Source organism: Ciona intestinalis, unplaced genomic scaffold (assembly GCF_000224145.3).
Source record: "Ciona intestinalis unplaced genomic scaffold, KH HT000119.2, whole genome shotgun sequence".
NCBI classification, from domain to species: Eukaryota; Metazoa; Chordata; class Ascidiacea; order Phlebobranchia; family Cionidae; genus Ciona; species Ciona intestinalis.
Window position 1 is genome coordinate 261,418 of NW_004190441.2, and position 22,744 is coordinate 284,161.

General features: G+C 35.3%; 1 protein-coding gene across 5 annotated transcripts in view; it reads right to left on the reverse strand.

Annotated features, from left to right (window-relative positions):
* Window positions 1–22,744, reverse strand: part of kcc (potassium-chloride cotransporter) — a 29,696-nt gene that overhangs the window by 1,705 nt on the left and 5,247 nt on the right. For 2 of the 5 annotated variants that reach the window (XM_009863289.3, XM_026838814.1), the window contains exons 3-26: window positions 19,027–19,106; window positions 17,851–17,973; window positions 17,258–17,404; window positions 16,694–16,879; window positions 15,397–15,638; window positions 14,167–14,260; window positions 12,341–12,482; window positions 11,709–11,888; window positions 11,015–11,113; window positions 10,280–10,337; window positions 9,788–9,962; window positions 9,046–9,164; window positions 8,404–8,502; window positions 7,807–7,926; window positions 6,951–7,055; window positions 6,013–6,181; window positions 5,268–5,463; window positions 4,576–4,745; window positions 4,120–4,251; window positions 3,608–3,715; window positions 3,190–3,366; window positions 2,349–2,527; window positions 1,807–1,946; window positions 432–1,385 (exon numbers count right to left, since the gene is read on the reverse strand). In XM_009863289.3, coding sequence (XP_009861591.1) covers window positions 1,294–1,385; window positions 1,807–1,946; window positions 2,349–2,527; window positions 3,190–3,366; window positions 3,608–3,715; window positions 4,120–4,251; window positions 4,576–4,745; window positions 5,268–5,463; window positions 6,013–6,181; window positions 6,951–7,055; window positions 7,807–7,926; window positions 8,404–8,502; window positions 9,046–9,164; window positions 9,788–9,962; window positions 10,280–10,337; window positions 11,015–11,113; window positions 11,709–11,888; window positions 12,341–12,482; window positions 14,167–14,260; window positions 15,397–15,638; window positions 16,694–16,879; window positions 17,258–17,404; window positions 17,851–17,973; window positions 19,027–19,106 — 3,332 coding nt within the window. In that variant the 3' untranslated portion in view covers window positions 432–1,293. 5 annotated transcript variants of the gene reach the window in all.

The window sequence follows — 22,744 nt, forward strand, 5'->3', positions numbered from 1 at the left end:
TATCTTTTTCTTCAAATTTTACGTGTAATGTCTTGCAATATTACCGCTATCGTCGACGTGTTTTGATTAACCCAGAAAAGTGCAAGTCATAGTTACAGGGCAAACGTCACTCACCATGACGTAGCATTATATCGAATGCTGCAACAAAGTCAACATGAAGCAAATGACGAAGCAATCCCGCTACAATACATTTTATTAGGCGGTTAATTCAAACCTTTTTGTCATGTGTGATTGCAAAACGTTTATCATCGCATGGCGGACAATTTAGTATAATGAACAACTGTGTTTTAACAATTGCAATGTGTAAGCAAAAAAATTAAAACCAGATTGTTTTTTTATATTTTTTCTACGTGTCTTGCCCGAAGGACATATTCTGCCACAAAAGTAGCGGCATCAAGACTTGAACCAGCACATGCAAACCAAATAATTCATTACGATAAGTTAATGAACGTTTTTATTGGCAGCAGTTTTACACAAACTACAAAACACTTCGAGAACTTGAGATGTCGTACGTTTTGAGTTCCACGGAAAGAAATACCGTATTTTGTAGGTTTCAATCGTATTGAATGACACACAGTACGATAAAATCAAATAATAAACATTGTGCCAATATTTTGTATATGACGTCGCATGCTACAATATTAGATAGGCATAACTAAAGCAAGAAAAACTAAAAGAACAAAATTTTGCGCATTTTAAGTTGAGATTTGACCAGACAGTGGTTTTGCTTTGGATGATTTTGTTAACAATGCATTTTGTAGATACAAGTATCTAATATTGCTTGTGTATTAAAGCTTCATTGGTTTAAACAATCTTTTGTTTTCAGTACTTTTGTTATCACGCATAAAATAGTATTTTCCGGCTCCTATGGTAAAACCATAATTTTATTCTAATGTTTTATCTGCCTTTCGGCAAAAGTTCAACCTTAAAAATGTTGGAATAAAATTAACATTTTATGCCATACAAGCCGAAAAGTAAAGGATATTTTTGTTTCAGTTGATGCTTAGGAAGACTAAACGTGTCAAATATGTTTCAAGTATTAAAGCTTCACCATAAAGAAATAAATTATGAACAAAATATACAGAGAATAAATCTACGGAAGCAAAAACGAGTCATACTGCTTAGGTCTATATGGTGTATCTAATGAGTGTGGTTGTTGCAGCAGCAGTAACGTATATACCACGTATGTATTCCTTCAATAGCATTTACGCTGAATATTCAGCTTCACTTTTGTTACAAGGTAGTTTCACCGTTAAAATTAAGACTGTACATTAGTGTTAGGTAAGTCCATGATTAGGAGTAGATAGTAATGACTTCCCTTCCACCACCACGAACCATTAACACACGATCCAATCCTTCAGTTAACACCTCAAGGAACTCCATGTCTGGGGGGGAGGTGGTCAAGGAAAAAGTTAAAACTTGTAATTTATTTTTATATTATTGATTAAATGAATGGAGGTGTTGAGCATAGAGTAACACTGGTTGCAACTTGCGTGTATGGGAGTATGTAGTAGCATGGGTGTTGGGGTAACAGGCAAATTCTGGCTTAAACCCAGGTCCTTGGCAAGGATTTCACCCATATAGAATAGAAATGAACAAACGTAGAATATTCTGAATTTTACACAAAATCCAAGAGTGACATTGTTTAACTACAGTTACACCCATAGCTGTCAAACATAGAAAAAACAATCTGATTAATGTGATGGATTATCATATTATTAATGTATTAAAAATAGTCTGCCCTTTTAGTAGTACATTAAATATAGTTTGCTCCCATAATATTATAATTATACAGTTAAAGGATACAGTTTGCTTCTCTTGACTCGTTGCTGCCCTTCGGTGGCCCAGGTAAGTTAAGTATGACAAGTTGTGCCGCGTGCGACTTGTTTACGATTACTTCGTTTAATTTAACAGCCGTGTGCATTCGTCGTACATTGGTGGATTGACTGGCAGGAAAGTAAAGCAATGTTATTGTATATAAATATATGTGTTATGTAACTATTATATATAAGTATACAGTATTACTGTGGGGTAAGATAGATAGCGTTGATACATAATGTCCCATATTTCCTGATTGTGTTTTAAACAATTAACAACGGTCTTTTATAGTCGTAACGGACACGGTTACATAATCTTGTAATTTTTAACTGCTCATAAATCAATAGATCAAAAATATAACAATATAACATGAAAACATCTTTTGGAAAATACTTAAAAACAACCAAAACAGATCTTAATAATCAGGGAACGCCTATATTAAAACTATTACTAACAATATTATAAAAAATGCAAAATATAAAAAACAATCTAAAAACAAAAACAAAATCGTAATTTATAGAATAACTCACGGCACAATATCGAGTAGGTTTCCGAATCCAGTCCTCGTCAAACCACTAGATGTTGATGCGTTCGTCATCAGATGTTTGCCGGGAGTCCATGTCATCTGGCTTTGATCAATAGGGGCAGCAGGTGGGGGGGGTTGGGTGGTCGAACTACCTCGACCCAGTCGTCCCATCACGCTTGTGATCTGAAGAGGATATGATGTCATAATTGTGGTTTTAATGAAAACGTTTTTTTACAATGATATAGCATTTGTTACAGCACCTTTTCACTATTCTACATGGGTGAGGTCCTACAGTGAGGCATGCCATGGAACCTGGGATTTAGACCAGAGTTGCCCATTACCCCAACATTGTATATGCACATTCTATATGGGTAAGGTCCTACAGTGAGGCATGCCATGAGACCTGGGATTTAGGCCAGAGTTGGTCCATTACCCCAACATTGTATATGCACATTCTATATGGGTAAGGTCCTACAGTGAGGCATGCCATGAGACCTGGGATTTAGATCGGAGTTGGTCCACTACCCCAACATTGTATATGCATATTCTATTCTATATGGGTGAGGTCTTACAGTGAGGCACGCCATGAGACCTGGGATTTAGCAACGGCTGTAATTTAGCAATCCCATCACTCAGACTTCTTATACAATGGTGTAAGTTAATGTTCAAGCTTCAACATGTTAGGTGCAACACAACAAACATAAATTGAAAACAAAATCAACACAGCAATAGCAACAATTGTTACACTACAACCAATAATAAACAAATCAAACGAAGCAAAATGAAAGAAAGCAAAACCAGCGTGGCAAACAAGCTGTGTGGATGACAACACCATGTGATCGAACCTCATTTCCATGTTCATCCTGTTTATCGTGCGACTCGTTTGAAACGAGGGAATCTGTGTCCCGCGTGTCCTGCGTGCCACGCCGTGGACTCTCGGGCGTTCCTTCCGCGTTCTCGTGCACAGTTTTGTACGGCGATTGGAACCGCACACTTCGAGACCGTTGCACAACGTGCCCTACCTTCGCATGCACACCACTAGTTATAGCGAGCATAAAAAGCGAGGGCTTCAGATAAAAATCTTTAAAATCTCCAAAAACAGCAAAAAATGTAGTAGAAACTGGCACAGAGATTCCAATCACCAAGCAAACATGATAAAATGCACAGGTTCACCAGTTTTTCAAAAACATCAAAAATGTCTTTTAAAAAACAACTTTCACTAATAATAAAATGGTAAATTTTGGTAAATATTATTCAATATACCTCTCTCTCAGATTCACGCTTTGATAAATTGAGGTGTTGGAGGATTTGTGTTCGTTGTTCCATCATTAAAGTACGTTCATACGTGTATGCTGATATATCAGAGTCTTGCTGTAAGGTACAAGTGATTGGTTAATACAGGAAAAAAACCTATATAATACATAAGTAATAATGTCTTTGTAAATATAGCTTGTGTGTATATACTGTTATATGGGACAGTGATAACAGCATGTTTTATTTATATGTACTGCTGTTGTTGCTACCAGCACCAGACATTACATATTGTCATAAAATGCCTCCAGGTTCAAGGCCTGCCGTTGCTACAATTGTTGATGTATGTGTATCGTTGGGCAAGACACCTAACAGATATCTCATGATATGGCAGATGACAGTCCTTAAAGGTCACAAAAACAAAAATGCGATAAAAAAATAAAAAATCTAATTTATAATGTACAAACTGAGCGCAACGACATACACATAAACCCCATGTAAACTAAACAAAAACATGTTCCTACCATTTCAATAACTTCAATCTCAGCATCGATCCTGAGGTGGTAGAGGAACACAGCAAGATCCTTCTTCATCTGGATGCTGTTGTCTTCAAGTTGGGCAACCGTGAAGATTCGTGTCTTGCAGTTCTTCCATACCTACGTGTAAGGTGTGTATGGTCATGTAAAGTCAGTGTTATAACGACCATCGAGAATAAATAAGTTACATACGCGGTAACTTGTAAGCGGGCATGAGGTGTATGAAAAGGAACACTCGTGTTATATAATGACTGTCATTGACACGCTACACGAGTAAGTTACATACATGAATATAAGTTTATGTTGAATGCCTAATAATTTCCTCAAATATTAAGATTCAAGAATTTCATTTAATAAAAAAATCTTCTTTTCTTCAGATTACGCTGTAAATGTCTTTTTTTTATTTAATTAAATATAATAAATCAAATTCGTTAAGTTCTTTACCTTATGTTGCCTTAGTAGGAAAGGCAGCAGCATGAGCAACCCTCCATCGTGCACAACCCACCAAACATCTATCGTGCCTTGTTCCAACTTATCCACCTTCAATGGGTAGTTGCTGATGTTCTTTGGGACCAGGATCGCATTATGGGAGGCGGAGGACGCTCGAATGGCATCTGGAGGGGGGGGTCAATAAAATATTTATGTCCAAGTTTAGCATTATCTTGCTCTTATTATATTTGATGCAATTTTTCATAACAAGCTTAGGAGCTGAAACACACAAGGGTACCAGTATGGAATATCAACCCGGTATCTTTCCATTATTTTACAAGGACCAACAACTGAGCCACACTGATACCTTATATAATACATAGAACCCTGGGTATTGGGGTAATGGGCCAACTCTAGCTTAAATCCCAAGTCCCATGGCGTGCCTCACTGTAGGACCTTACTCATATAGAATAAAATGTGCATATACAATGTTGGGGTAATGGGGCAACTCTGGCCTAAATCCCAGGTCCCATGGCGTGCCTCACTGTAGTACCTAACCCATATAGAATAGAATGTGCATATACAATGTTGGGTAATGGACCAACTCTGGCCTAAATCCCAGGTCCCATGAAGTGCTTTACTGTAGGACCTCACCCATATAGAATATCTCATATAAAATTCAACCACAATCACATACCACCACTTACCAAGGAAAACTTTATAATTCTTGGGATCTGGGTTTTGTCTCCACCCATGAGGCCACCCGAACATTACTGTGTTATGTCGTAGCCCTCCTAAACCAGATGTTTGGATGATACTACTGAGACCTTGCGAGACATCCTGGGACACCAGGACTTGTTGGAACCCTTTTACCTTGTGTTCCTCCATGGCTTTCTTTAGCTCCTGGTGGGTGGAAAAAAAAGTTTAAATACCATGCGACCAATACATACAAAGCTAATCCCAGTGGTAACGGGTAACTATATATTATATACTGATAAACATAATATCATAGATTTGAATTCCATGGTTTAAAGCCTTAATCAGCTTTACCCTGCTGTTAGGTGTTTAAACAGCTTATACATACATAAGCAAACATAGGTGGACTTGAGTAATAAGATTATGAAGTTGTCAGAGGGCAGATCTCTGCATAATGTTAATAGAATCAAAGTCAGAACATTAGGGGTGTTTGGGTAGTATGTGACCCTAACTTTAAAACAAGGGGTGACACTGACATCATATGTTTTAAAACTACAGTTTTAAACCTGAAAAAAAACAGCTTTTATCCTGCTGTTAGGTGTCTATATAAACAATTATCATTTTGTTGCTAATTTCCTTTTCTTTGTTGTTTCAATTATTTTGATCTTTACTACCATGTTCCAAGAGATAAACCAAACTTATGTTATATTATATAGTAGTAGAAACACATGGCATAGAAATCTACACAACCATCACCTGTTCAGCAGCTTGCGCTTCAGGATAGCTATCCAAGTAATTTCCTTTGATCACCGAACTCACAATGGTGAGACCTTTCCCTGCTTTAAGTTGTTGCGCAAACGCAAGCATATGAGGATTCTTGGGTTTCAAGTTCTCATCAACTTTCAACAAGACCAGTAACTGTGGTCTGCAAAGCAAGGAGTTGAGATGATGAACTAGAACTAATATGAAGAAAAAGTTTGTATTCTTCGCTTTTTTATAACAACATTTTAATTTCTTTGAAAAATGTTTGTTTTTTTTGCTTTTTTATAAACAAACTCTTACTTTCAGTGCAGATAAAAACTGTCGAAATCACTGTGTATATGAACTGTCACTGCCAGCTATACTAAAGCGGCCATTCTAGCATTTATATCAAATGTGTATGATAATTATCACGTTAATATCGCCCTTTTTCCCACCCTTTCCTGCTTTTCGCTAACTGTTGCGTTTCATTCCCTGATGAAGTCTCGCCGTATGGCAGACGAAACGTTGGAAATACACTATACGTTTTTATACCAGATGAGCCACTAATATATTGTGTATAAATGACCAACCCTGTATTGGTATTTAGTTAACCCTGTGTCTACGCATATGCATACCTTGGTGATAATAGAGTTCCCAGTATAATCATTTTATGCTGGCCTGCCCACCACTAACACTATAGTAAAGCATGGAATAAAATCTTAATGAGTTGGTATATATTACCAGGTGTTATAAATGCACAGGGGTGGCAGGATAGTAACACACAATAGTAAAACAAATTAAACCTATATTGGTTGTAAAAAGTAATGTTTACTGATAAATACGGGCTAGGAAAAAAAACCTGGGATGGGCCTGACCACCCTACCACCCCAGGTTTGTTCCCTATTGACGGTTCATCATGTGTATTTATATATATGTTAATAAAGTCAACACACCTCCAGTTCTTAGTATGTGGAGGTCTGCTCTCCAATCTCAACAATGCATATCTTGCTGTGGTAAGTTGTAGACCTCGTAACCCATCTCCCCATTCCTTCTCGGCTCTGTGGGTTAAATGGGGTATTTACAAATAATAGGGGTTAATTACATGGGCGTAATAACATGGGTGTCCGGGGTTTTATATGGGGCCTAATAGGTGCTTAGGTGTGTTAAAGTGACTGTACACAGTATCTGGAATTCGTTTTGTCCAGATTTCGCTGCCGCATGCGGAACTCGGTAATGGGTTTGCATACGACGAATTCGCTTGCCGGATACTGTGTACAGCCATCTTAATAGGGGTGCTTAGGTGTGGGATAACATAGCTTACATAGGCGCAAAAAATAGGGGTGCCTGGGGTGACATGACACCCCAATTTTGTAAACAGCTGTGATATCTTGTGTTTTGAAACTAGTTTTAAACATAATACAGTTTTACTTTTGTGGGTTAGCATTGGGATATTTACAAACAATAAAATGTATACGCTAATAGATCAATTTCATTTTTAGAAAAATAATTTTCGAACATAATTAATTTAAAATTCTTTTATCACATGCAGGTAGAATTATTGCTTTTTTAATATTAAAAAAAAATCTAACTACATTTTTTGTTGCAAAACAGAAGGAAATCTTTACGTTTTTAATATCAATATCTTATTTAACAATTAGTAAAGTGTTTAAGACAGAATTTGAAACAAATATTGTAAGTTGTAGGTGTCATAAACTATAACACATAATTTGTACCAATATTAAATTATCAATTACCTGAAGATAAGCAAAATTTTCACATAATTTGAAACAAATATTGCAGATAACTTACCCGCAGTATTCAATATACTTATATATGCCGGCTGCAAGTGCTAATGCAACAAGCGCGTAATACCAACTTGATATGAACATCAACGTAATACACATAATCATGCCAACGAATGATAATGTCCTGGAAGAAAAGGATTTTGTTCAACTTTTTAATAGAAAGTACATTCCGAAAATTTTACAACTAGGTAATATTGTTAAAAAAATAGAAATATTACGATTTTTTTGTAAACTTAAGTCCAGTTACAATTAGGCTTTTTTTTATTAAAATCTAATTTTTAGAATTTACAAGTTTTTTATAACATATAAAACTATTTTTTTGAGCATAGCACTTGCGTGTCAAAACTAAACTGCAAAAAAATCAAAATAAATTTTAAAAAATGTAGAAAAATAAACCCTGTTAAGAAACATTTAGAAGTATTTTTGAAAATATCACAACTTTTGAAAATATTACAAATAGGTAACATTTTTAAAGAAAGAATAGAAACATTAGAAAATATTAATTGATTCGAAGTACAGTAATGTACTTCTTAATCAAAAATACCAAAATTAATTTTTATAACGTTAAACTCTATAACTTATGAATCAACATTCAACCCACCAATGATAGAACTTAAACCTTGGTCTCCAGTTTGGAGTATTTAGTAATGTTTGCAACGCGCATGCGAGGTTAACGAACATGTAGCACATCAGAAAAAACCTGTGGAATAATTCGTTCATACAGATGTGACGAGGGTGGTTCACAGGGTTAAATATAAAAGTAGAAATACAACTTAATTAAAAGTCGTTATAACACAAGCGTTCTGTCTCATACACCTCGTGCCCGCTTACGAGTTACCACGTATGTAACTTATTTATCCTCGCATGGCGGGGCAACGACAGTTGTTATAACACAAGTGATATGTTTCATACACCTCGTGCCCGCTTACAAGTTACCACGTATGTAACTTATTTATCCACGCATGGCGGGGCAAACGCAAACGGCAGTTGTTATCACACGGGTATAACACCTCGTGCCCGCTTACTAGTTACCATGTATGTAACTTTGTGGGTGATTGTTTTTTAAATCTATTTTAAACAATCAAAGATTTATTAACTCAGTTACAACATGTTGTTAAATAACTTTGATATACCAAGTTATGGAATAGTAAAATTGAAAATCTGTATTTTTTTTTTAAATAAAGATCATGTTAATATAATAGCAAACACACACAAACTCATAGCACACATGAAATATATTTACATTGTAATAATTGGGGCGACCACATCAAGGTCAGCTATGATGATCCCGATCAACGATATGAAACATGTAAGTAGAAGTGCCCACGTGGGGTCGCCGTTGAGCTTTCCTCGTCCAAACACCTGGGGAGTAATTTATGGGATGTTGAGATTATAAAAGATTTTGGTTTTATTCTGATGTTTTCACTACCAGGGGGAATGTATGGGTGAGGTCCTTGTGGAAGGGGATTTAGGTCAAATTTGGCCCATTATGCATATTCAGTTCAGTATGGGTTGTTAAAGTATTAAAAGACGGCGCTTTTATTTTACACTTTTAATGCTACCAGACAAAATATATATAGACTTTTTGGGTTCTTCGGTAAAAAAACATTAAATTTTTATTCCTTTCATTTGCCATTCGCCAGACTTTTAAAGAGACAAACAACACTTCAGTGTTATCACATGCTTTGTGTTTTTATATATTGGTTTTATACCGAAGGAGATGAAAAAGTACTTTACATTACCCCTGGTATCGGGATAACAGAATAAAAGTGACATCTTTAAAATTTCTTGATAATAAAAATGCAAGACAACACCTACTATAAGAAGTAAAATGTTTGCATTAAAACTAAACAAAAAATATTTCAGTTTTTTTTTTGTTCTGTTTTTCTTTTATTTTAAATCCCCCAACTTTTCCTTACAGCCTTTTTATCATTTTTTTTGCACCATGTTTTACTCATGATCAATATAGGAACAAACCCACTTACTTTGAGGAAAGGTATAATATTATCTTTAGCAATCGCTTGTAACAACCTTGGTGCCCCAGTAAGCGACTGCAACCCTGCACCTACTGTTGATAGGAACGCACCAATCAACACCACCCACTTGGTAGGCCATGCTATGATGGATACGATCAACTCGTTGCCAATACTATCACCAAACCTGGGGAGATTGGATGATATGGTGATCAGTTTGTCATAAAAGTATTTTAATGGAAAAGTTTTTCCAAGGAGTAAAATTTTGATTAAAGCTTTCCATTTTTTGGAATATTTTTTACTTTTTTAATTTCTTGTAAACATTTTTTACGATTTTAATATTTTGTAAAATAACATAAATTTTAGCTGGGGGGTTGGGTGTTAAAGTTATTTGGTTTATAGAGAGGTTTCTTCATGGAAACTCCAACAGATAGTGAATTGAATAGATAGGGTAAGCGTTCTTGGGAATATTTAAAAATTGGATAAATTTAACAATCCACTTACTTGTCCCTCAGTAAAGCACCATCAACCACCATCCCAAAGAACACAACGGATGATAAATCTATAAAAATAAGTTTTATTTTGATAGTGTTTTGATATTTGAAAATACAGGAATAATAAGAAATGTGCCTGGAATGACACCACAGATTTTAAAACAGGGGCTGACATGTGACATAATAACGTTTTATTACCCAGTTTTAAGCCTGAAACAGATTTTACCCTGCTGTTAGGTGTTTATACAAACAAGCAGAGCCAAAGTATATTGCATTCACCTCATTAATCAATGAGGTTTCCTATGTTTGACAACTATGAGTGTAACTGCATTTTAACAATGTCACCCAAGATTTTACCCTGCTGTTAGGTGTCTATACAAACAAGCAGAACCAAAGTATATTGCATTCACCACATTAATCAATGAGGTTCACTATGTTTGACAACTATGAGTGTAACTGCATTTTAACAATATCACCCCAGATTTTACCCTGCTGTTAGGTGTTTATACAAACAAGCAGAGCCAAAGTATATTGCATTCACCACATTAATCAATGAGGTTTCCTATGTTTGACAACTATGAGTGTAACCGTATTTTAACAATGTCACCCCAGATTTTACCCTGCTGTTAGGTGTCTATACAAACAAGCAGAGCCAAAGTATATTGCATTCACCACATTAATCAATGAGGTTCCCTATGTTTTACAATGCAAAGAATAACTATACATAATAAGTTTCACAACTTACAAATAAAGGCAGTAGTTAGCACGGCACCGATTGTTCCTTTAGGAATCGACCTTTGAGCATCTGCCAGGTCACCTGACCTGTTCGAGCCCGCCATAATACCTAAACATATCGAGAGTTAAAACTAAATTATCGTATATGAAGATTGTGGGGAAATCAATATAATAACTATTGATAATAATCCAGGTCAAGGACACTCATGTTTGGAGGTGTGTTTTTGTTTGATAATATGTTTATTTGAAGAGAGAACGTGTGTTAAAGTATTAGTCTGAGCTCTGAAGGAGATCTTTCGGCAGTTGTTTGTTATGTAATCTTCCATAAATGGCTGTAGATTTCCAAAAATAACTATTGATAGAGCAGTTGAAGGACACTCATGCATTATAGTTGCGTGTTTTTGTTTCATAATGTTTAATAAGAGTTACATTTGTTAAATAAGCATCAAACAAACAATTTGTAATAAAACTTGATTCATAAAAACCTAAATATATCAAGGGGTCTTTCTCACATTTGAAACATATTTCCAAAAAATTTTAAACTGAATTTAAAGCAAAATCGCAAATAAATAATTGATGGCAAAAAAAGCTAAAACTGGAAACATGGATTAATTTTGTATTTTTTTAAAAGCAAAATGTGGGGAAATAGTAATTTACATCAATTTCTCTTTCCCATTACAAAGAAATCAACCACAGCCACCCACCTGTTACTGAGGGGAAGAAGATGGCGAGTAAAATGGTGAACGAGCTTGAAACATCAGCGACCAACCACGTACGATATCCTGTGGGTAACTGTGGGGGTTGTACGTCTGCTGCTGGGACTTCAGATAGTCTGTCGGTGGTGATGGGGGCTCCGGCGGATAAGTAATGGGACATGGCATTGTCTATGGTGAATATAAGAATGAATGTTGTTATCGGCAAGATGGTAGGTCAATAGAAACTAATATATTCATCAAGCATTTTAACCGAAACGGGTGAAATGAAGATAATTGTGATCATAAGATTCACGTGATAGCATCTCATAATCTTACTTATTTATCCTTGTGTGGCAGGGTTTAAAATATTGTGTGGCAGGGTTTAAAAGAAAACTAATGTTGTAAAACATTCCTTGGTGTTTTCTATTTATTTATATTTGAATGAAAAAGTGTAACTTTTATCCTCGTGTGTTTAGTATTATTTAACTGTCTGGGTTTGGGGAAAACAGTTGAAGTTTCTATTAAAAAAATAAAGTTAAAAGTAACTATTAACTAAAATACATTCTACCAATTATATGCAATAAAAGTTTGAACATGTCCATTTTTTATGTTGAATTGATAGAACATATAAATCTCTTCACCTTTATGTACGGTGCTTGCAATACCAGGGACCCCTTTCAACTGTTGCAACACATTCGCTTCAAAATATGGATCGCAAACCATCTGTGTTTGGTTGCCTACCGTAGCGTTGGTACAGTATGTGTTGTACACTGTTGTTGCCATCTATATGGGAGGATTACAATATCACGTTGTTACTACAAGGCATAACGTAATATATATGTAAAAAGCGCTTCTGGTAAAAAAATTTTTTCAATGTTTGATAACTTGCTCTATAAAAGAGAAAATGTTCGTCTATTAAAATTACTGCTTTTTATCAAAAGAAATTCATTACAAACATACATTCTATTTTATGTGGGTGAAGTCTTATAGTATGGCATGCCATGGGACCTGGGATTTAGACCAGAGTTGGCCCATTACCCCAACATTGTATATGCACATTCTATTCTATATGAGTGAGGGCCTACAGTGAGGCACGCCATGTGACCTGGGATTTAGGCCCGAGTTGGCCCATTACCCCAACACCACACATACGTATTGATATATATAACAAACATACAATTATCGTACAGTAAAAGTTTGCTTATTTTTCACAAGAGATTTTTATTAAAAACGTAAATACTGATAATTTGATTAAACTATTCGTTTTTATATAAATAGAGTAAGTTTAATCTGTCCATATATATCATCTAACATATTATGAACAAGCTACTGGTTCAATGGGAAAATACAAACATGGATATAAACACTAGAAACATAGACAAACATAGACAAACCTTTTTAAATGCAGGGAAGGAAAAAATACTAAGTACATTGTTTTAAAACAAATGTAACTTAATGGTTGTAATTTTTGTTTACTGATTAATACAGTGAAAAAATGGGGTTGGCCTGCCCACCCTCCCACCCCAGGTTTGGTGCCTATGTGGACAAATATTACAAAACATATTTGTTGAAGAGTGAGTGCTTGAGCACGTCCCACCTTCCGGGTTAGTTGTGTTATATATTATATTTGTGGCCCCATCAAACAAGGGTCAAGTGTACAGTATACAACGCAAGTCATAAAATCAATATTTCAGCCTCTATTTTATCATTAGGCTTCTATTTTAATGTAACTTGTACAGAAGCTAAAATCGAGTGTGTACATGTTGTTGTAATTGATAATTGTATTTATAACTTCTAACTTGGAATTTATAGTTAGTTTCATACATGGCGTTTGATGTGATTATTAAATACATATAGTTGGAATTAGGCTCCCCATACTTCTGGTTCTGGATATATAAGTTAATTCCATGTTTTGTAAAAAAACGAACAACAAGTAACATGAGTCATTTGAGTTTTAGAAAACAATAAACCTGCATTTAATGTACAACATCTACCTAACATAATCCAACATGTAAATAAACCATGTGAGAATAAATTTAGGGGTAAAATACAAGAAACAAACATACACCACATCTACCTAACATAATACAACATCACATGAAACAGTTTCTCCACTTAAATAATCCACATTATGCTTAACCACAAACGATAAATTAATTACAATATATAACACAGTAATCACTGTATGCTCAACTACAATAATCACAAATATAGTGGTAAAAAATACAACTTAACATAATCCAACATCACATGAAACAATTTCCCTGCTTAAATAATCCACAGCTACTTAACTACAAATAAACACAAGTATATAACAATCCACACACAGTATGCTTAACTTAAACGTGCATTAAGATTAAACACAAGTACGCAACACACTAATCACTGTAAGCTTAACTACAAACAACCACAAAATGTATGAAACACGGATGATGATTTAAACATAAGTATATAACACACAACTCACTGTAACCGTGTCATTCCCAATAGTTTCATTATAGAACCTCGCACACTTCATGTCCCCACTTAACTTAAGAAGGCGATTTCCAATAAAACACAACCTGTCAATGGATGGGTGGAGATTAATTTGTTGTTTTTACCAAAATATTAAATTTAAATGTTGTAAGTTATGTTATAGGCATAGCTACACGCACCAAACATTTTTAACAGTTGACAAAATTTGCACACCCTAACTTTTAAAATGGGGATTACATTAAGTGTTTTGGCACCAAAGTTATAAGCCTAAAACAGATTTAACCTGCTGTTATGTGTCACATTAAACATAAGGTTCTCTATATTTGACAACTATGAGTGTAACTGTATTTTAACAATGTCACCCAAAATTTTACTCTGCTGTTAGGTGTATACAAACAAGCAGAGCCAAAGTATATTGCATTCACCACATTAATCATAAGGTTCCCTATGTTTGACAACTATGAGTGTAACTGCATGTTAACAATGTCACCCAAGATTTTACCCTGCTGTTAGGTGTCTACAAACAAGCAGAGCCAAAGTATATTGCATTCACCACATTAATCAATGAGGTTCCCTATGTTTGACAACTATGAGTGTAACTGCATGTTAACAATGTCACCCAAGATTTTACCCTGCTGTTAGGTGTCTACAAACAAGCAGAGCCAAAGTATATTGCATTCACCACATTAATCAATGAGGTTCCCTATGTTTGACAACTATGAGTGTAACTGTATTTTAACAATGTCACCCTAGATTTTACCCTGCTGTTAGGTGTCTATACAAACAAGCAGAGCCAAAGTATATTGCATTCACCACATTAATCAATGAGGTTCCCTATGTTTGACAACTATGAGGGTAACTGTATTTTAACAATGTCACCCTAGATTTTACCCTGCTGTTAGGTGTCTACGCAAACTGGCAGAGCCAAAGTATATTGCATTCACCACATTAATCAATGAGGTTCACTATGTTTGACAACTATGAGTGTAACTGTATTTTAACAATGTCACCCCAGATTTTACCCTGCTGTTAGGTGTCTATGCAAACAAGCAGAGCCAAAGTATATTGCATTCACCACATTAATCAATGAGGTTCCCTATGTTTGACAACTACAAATGTTACTGCATTTTAACAATGTTACCCGGAATTTTTGCAAAAAGATGAAAAATTATTACAGCTTTAATATATTACATAATATTAAAACAAATTTCAACCAACTTACTCTGTTGACTTTGGGCCAAAAGCTGATTGAATGACACCGGCGTAGATGGATAATATTGATATGACAACACATGCGAGGAATAACGATGCGAACTTGTTCACATACTTCACCCCAACAAACACAAGGGTTGACATCAATATGAGAAAACATGACCCATACACACGGAAGTTGTTGAGCAATGCACCTCGGTTCTCGGGGCCGGTGAATGGACCAAACAATGTGATTACTGGGGCTATGTAGTTCTGTAATGGAATATATGACTTTTATAATAGGGGCAAATGCTATACTAACATTAGGGGTGAAATAAAAAATATATAAAAATATATAAAGAAGGATTTTGTTAGTTTATCACTTCAATATAATGGAGCTTTTACAGAGGGGTAGACCAGTGTCATGGCTTATGGCTTTAAGGGCATGCATCGTAACCAAAAAAGATACCCGGTTCCATGCTAAATACTGATAATCGTATGTTACGTAGATGTGTCCTTGGGTAAGACACTTAACAGCAATTCCCCAACCCTTTCATACACTTTCCGAGTTAAATCGGGGACTTTTTCATTAGGAAAAAAAATGAAAAAAGTTTGTGGCTCCAAGCACCAAGGGAGCAGAGTTGGTTGCAATTAAACTTTTGAAATATGATGGATGTAATTGGTTAAGGTGGACCATGGGAGGTGGCAACGTGTGATTTCCCCGTGGGCACAACACATGCACGATATAATCAAAAACTGCCAACTTTAATCCAGGAGCTACATTTCAAATTACAAAACAAATTACTGAAGACAGAAACTGATAATTGAAATTTTAATCACTGAATAATGATCAAGGGGTATCTTAATATCATGTTGTATTAATCTATACAATCCCCAACATGTAATGAAATCTACATTAAAGTTTACTTAACCCCCTATGAAGTAAACCCTTCTATACAAAACTAATCCTATTAACACAAAACTATTTATTATTAAATGCAATACTAAGAAGATAATTCAAGATAAGCTAATTAGTGGCACAACAAATGTAAAGAAATTTCTTTATTACATCATAAGCGTCAAACTTTTGAAACACAGGGGAGGCAGGGATAGTTAGACACACAATCCTATGAAACAAATCTAACTTGGTTGTATTGTTTACTGATTAATGCATACAAATAATTCTAGGGCAAGCTTTCCTACCCTACCACCCCAGGTTTGGTGCCTATATATATATATCATACACGATGTATGCGAATATATATATTTACGACTATGGCTTCCACTTTTAGTATCAAAATACACGATATATATTCGACCCGACTGACCAGCAAAATTTCCACGGCTCCCAGAATGTACATGGATGACGCAAACGTTGTCCCGAGGTAAAACAAGATGCCGACTGCACCCCCAAACTCAGGGCCGAGGGCACGGGATATCATGAAGTACGAACCACCAGCTGGAACGACCCCATTTGTAGCAATGGCACTCATAGATATGGATGTGAGTAATGTCTAGGGTTGGGATTGGTAGATAAGGTATGTTATAACTAAAGCATGAAATTGGAAACTTATTATCGTGTACCTGTTATACAACATTTATCTAAACAGCAGCCTTGTAATGTTTCTTAGAAATTTTAATGATGTTTTTTATAAAAGGGCAAACAAAACGTTTGTGGAATAAAATTTATGTTTTTTAACAGATGACATTTTCAATTTTCTATAATGACTGCAAACAATAACATAAAAGTAATGTTTACATAATTTAGCTGCTAATTTAGTTTCTTAGCTACTTCCAAATAGGCTTATATCAAACATAACATTACTACAGAGACAATTACAACAGCTGTATGACATCACAACGACATACATTATGATGTCATTATCACTTACTGTGACGCAGCATAACAAAACAATGAAAAAAGATTCCATTATTCCTGCCAAGCCAACAATCCATGTCAAACGTACAAACAGAATAACTCCCAATATATTTTGCACACATGGTAGGTAGACACCCATGATGGTACTCATTTTCACGGCCTGTAACAATCATTAAGTTAAACAAATTCATGCAATGTATTTATGATTTCAAACACTGGTTTGTACCTTATCCTGCCCTGGTGAATATTTTACACAATCAGAAAACATGAAGTAAAAGATTTTAAAACATTGCCTGGATAAAGATGTCTTAAAGATATCTTTACACTATGTTTAAGTCAGAAGACTAAACAATTATTGGCAAAGCTGCATCTAACCAAGAAGTTTCATTTATTGGTGTATATGCATTCTATTCTATATGGGTGAGGCACGCTATGGAAACTGGGATTTAAGCCAAAGTTGGCCCATTACCCCAACATTGTACATGCACATTCTCTATAGGCGAGGTCCTACAGTGAGACATGAGGGTTTAGTCAATACTTTTCACATTAATCCAACAACCAGGGATTTAGACATAGTTACCCATCACCCCCATACACCAACCCCACCTTCTTCTGCTTTCCACTCCCCGCTTCCTCATTCTCGTGTTCCTTCGCACCCTGTGATAAGTTGGTGTAGTTTGCGAGCGCTCCAATCAGGGTTGCAACTCGTGGTCGCTCTTTGATCTCATCCTATAAGTGAGAAAGCATTACATAACATGTATAATAAAGTTGCGTAACATACATAATGTCTCTTAACTTCTTGATAACATTGTGTAAGCATATAAATACATAACATATAGTAAGGTGGAAAAGATCCTTTATCACATAATATCCAAATATCTTGATCATGTTTTAAACAATTAACAACGGTTTATGGGAGTTGTGAGGATACAAATACATAATATCTCTTGGAATACAGTAGCGAAGATCCTTTTATTGAAACAACGAAGAGAAAGAAATTAGCGACAAAACAACAGTCGTTAAAACATACTAAGGGTACAGGTGTGGAAAAGGAAATCAGTAAAATAACGGTAAGGTTGTATTCAAACTATGTTGGAATTATCAATATATAAAATGCCTGGGCAAAATATAGAAACCATTTGTTCTGTTCAGGTTTTGTTTTATAATATTTCAATATGCAATCGATTTTAAATAAAATGTTTTTTAACTAAACTCCAATCCATACATATTAAATTATTTATAAAAATATTGTGGAATATATTTCTGTCCGTTAGGAAAATCAATTATTTATTTATTCATACTTGAACTATAACAGGTAAGAATACAAAGTCACCACAATATAAAAATCAAATTTTAATTTATTAAATAGGTAAACAAATGGCATGAGAAAATCAAAATAATAACTTCTATTTTATATGGGTGAGGTCCTTATTAAGGACATGGGATTTAGGCCAGAGTTGACCCATTACCCCAACATTGTATATGTACATTCTGTTCTATATGGGTGAGGTCCTACAGTGAGGCATGCCATGGGACCTGGGATTTAGACCAGAGTTGTCCCATTACCCCAACATTGTATATGCACATTCTATTCTATATGGGTGAGGTCTTACAGTGAGGCACGCCATGGGACCTGGGATTTAAGCCAGAGTTGGCTCATTACCTTAACATTGTATATGCACATTCTGTTCTATATGGGTGAGGTCGTGGCCATAACCTGGGATTTAGACCAGAGTTGTCCTATTACCGTAAACAATACCTTAGAATGAATGTTATTCTTACCTCATAGAGAGCAAAGTGACCCTCAGGTCCGGTGCTCCCTGACTCGGGATCAACGAGAACTGATTTCTTCTTCCCATTGTCTGGAAAGTAATTAGAATTTGAAAAATGAAAAAAATGCATAAAGAAATAGAAATTCAGAAAACATAAAAAATAAAATAAGTTTTGTTAGCAGAAAAACATTTTATAAGAAAACAGTTTTTTACAAGAATAAAAATTAATAACATCTTGTCACAATAATTATCATATACTACGATACCACCAACCACTGCAAGAAAATAAACAAACTAATCTATAATAAAACTAAATTAAAATTTCTACTGTTGGAGTTAAAAAGTAAATTTGATGCCAAAATTTGTTGGCAAGAAAATTGCTGAATCTCATAAAGCAGAATCAATGGTAATTTGATTACAGCTTGTTTCATTGACTAACTGCCATTACACCGGCTTGTCTAACTTATTTGTTCACTGCCAAAACTGTAAAGCAACTTGTTTTGCAAACACAGCCTGTTCTATTCTATAAGGAATACAACATAACACATCATGGGACCTGGGATTTAGACCAGAGTTGGTCCATTACCCCAACATTGTATATGCACATTCTATTCTATATGGGTGAAGTCCTACAGTGAGGCACACCATGGGACAGTGGAATTAGCCCAGACTTGCCCATTACCCCAACAACCAGAATTGGCTCATTGCATACCCAGTTATCTTTACTTACAAGAGAACTTTCGTGATAGATTTTTGAGCGAGGATCTTCTGGTCTCGGGAGCAGAAGCCCTCCTTCCTGGCAACTCTGTTCTACGTGATGTAGCTACGTCATCTTGCTCCTCCTCTACTAATTCAACAACTACTTTGGGTAATTTTCTAGCAGCCATCTAGCTTAGTATGAATATGAATATTAATTTAAATCTACACTGCGGGTAAAGCTTCCTGTAAGCCTACTAATTTACATAAACTGCATGATATTCTATATAAACACTAGCTGTAACACAATACCATTATTACTGTCTGTAATACTAGCCATACCTATATTCAATTTCTATTAAAAGCTGTTTATTTCTGACATATTGTAAACATAACATTACTGGGTTCCCAGAAACACAGTGAGCACAGCTGAGCTGGGAAGTGTGGTCGCTAGCATTGAAAGTGAAGTGTGTGACCCTTTTTTTCACTGAGCACATTATATAGTGGCAAGCGACCGACCTCATTTAATGAAGATGGACATTGACACTCAGTATTGATTACAGCCGAGACCTAACAACTCCAAGCTAAGCACGAGTTAGTAATCTAAGCTTTTCAATAAAACAAATTTGATGCTACATTGTGTATAAGACTGGACAAGATTAAGGCCAATTTCACGCGTGCTAATCCCACATCAATCACTATTATAATACCAAGGTTTTACATCTACTTGGAAAAACCCTTGAAATATTTCCAATTGGTTATTGATTGCTAGAAATTGTGCAGCGTAACTGATTGAAAAGCAGCAGAGAACAACAAATCGCAATGATTGCACTCGAAAGAAAAAAGTGGAAGAAATTGATCAAGGAGTCAATTCCATAACCTGGGAGTTACTATTTGGCCACAAACCACTTCATTGCTAATTGAATGAAATTCAATAAAACAAAGCTGTCATATTGAATTTATTACCAAACTTTTGGAATACAGAACTATCACAGTGTAGTTGTCTGATAAATAATAAGGAATCAATAAAACAGCCAGCATGTGTGAAACATGAGATAGCTGTCATGATGCATCTAGTATTACTACATGCGTGGAAACAAGACAGGGAACTGCTTGGCAGACTTATTAAGATTTCATTTTAATAACATCTATCAATCAATGAATAATAAAATAGGTAGCAGCTAAATTTTTGCGACTAAAGCCTTGTGTTTTTTTAAACCACCCTTGTAAATTACACTGCATGTTACTGCTATAACAACTACTAATGTTAAATAACAGTGTTCTAATTGCTGAGAGGAATTTAGCAATAACTTTAATTATAATGTCAATCCCACGCACCAAGCTAAATTAATAAACCAGCCAACAATCATCTATGAGTGAATTATATCAAAAACATAAAAAGCATCTAAGAATCTTATGCAACCCAAACTAGCAGCAGAACAACAACGGCATCATTTGTTACCGATAAGAATCGCTTTCTCCGAGTTTGTTTCTTTCTTCTTTACAAATGCAACAGAAAATCCTTCAAACAAAGTAATTTATTAGAAAGCACATACTCAATACAGAGGTATTACCAAACCAGTTGATATATCGAATAACTTTATGATTATGAACCGGATTGAAAAGTTTGTCTTTGTGTTGGCATACTTTAATTTTTAATTTAGTATATTACAACATGATGGATTACAAACTGCCTGAATGGATATTTTCTTCCCAATTAGCAAAATTAAACGGAATATTTAAAAAAAAAACATGGCATTTTTCCAATCTGAATTATTACTTATATATATATATATATATTAAATATTATGAACATATTTCAAACAAAACTCACTGCTTTTTTCACTGTTGTACTCGGAGCCAGATATATCCTCATAACCACTTTTAGCAGAAGAAACAATATTTCCCAAAACCTGGGATGCCATCTACACGTAGCAGGTCGCAAGTAACTCCCAAAGCACCAATCATATCAAACAACTATCAAGGGAAGCCATTGATATTCTTGCACAACTAACAACTTAACTACTCTGTTGATAGCAAGGCACTGATAGCGTTAAAATGATTTCCATATGAAACTTGCAATATTACCAAACCAGTTTAATAATCAATGTCTTTTTGATTAAAAGTTGTTTTTTTAAGACGTTTTAATAAATTTTAAGCACAGACTTTTGGTGAAAATAATTTCTGGCCAAAACTAAATCACTGTATCAATCAATATATTCGCCACATACAATATAATGTCCCATAAAAAGTACAGATGTTACATCAAACTATTCTACTTTGCTGAAGAAGCTACTAAACACACGCACTGCCAATTCATACAACTTTCTTTCCAATATTAGAATTCAACCTTCAGGAAACATAGCCAACGTTAATGACGTCATACCCCTGTAGCAACACGGCCATTTAAACTACTTCTGCAGCTCAACAGGAAACCATGCATGGTAGTTTTGCTAACCCGCAGTACACCTAACTTCTATGCTTTCAGTATTCTTTAATCAAATACCAACTAACCATGGTATGATGATTAATACACGTTGTTGTGGCCGGATGCGCCGCTTTTCGCTATACGGTTTCTGTTCTAATCCACTGTGGGTAACGGATGGCATGAAACACTGTCTGAATAACTGATTGAAATTCGTCGGCAGTAAACGGTTCTAGTTTATATGGCCATCCGATGTTTAACGAGCTGTATATTGCACTAACATGTTGCTTCTTAAACCAATATTTGGTTTAGCTTTCCCACAACCCTTCTCCCTACATTTGTACAACAGCGTCCACGTATATAAAGCACGTTCTAAACGTGAATGAAACTAGACGAGTACTTTTAACCCGCAAACCCCTCAGCTGTAAATAGTCCATTGCGTTTCAATGACTGATTAAAAGTTTCCCTGCACTAAAAGCCCTAAGTTTTGCTATAAGCGAGAACCCGATTCCTAAAATGCAGGGTGGTAAAATACGTTGCATAATTCATGTGAGACAACGTCGATAGTCGGCTGTACAAAGTTGCGTCTGCTAAATTTCGGCGCGAA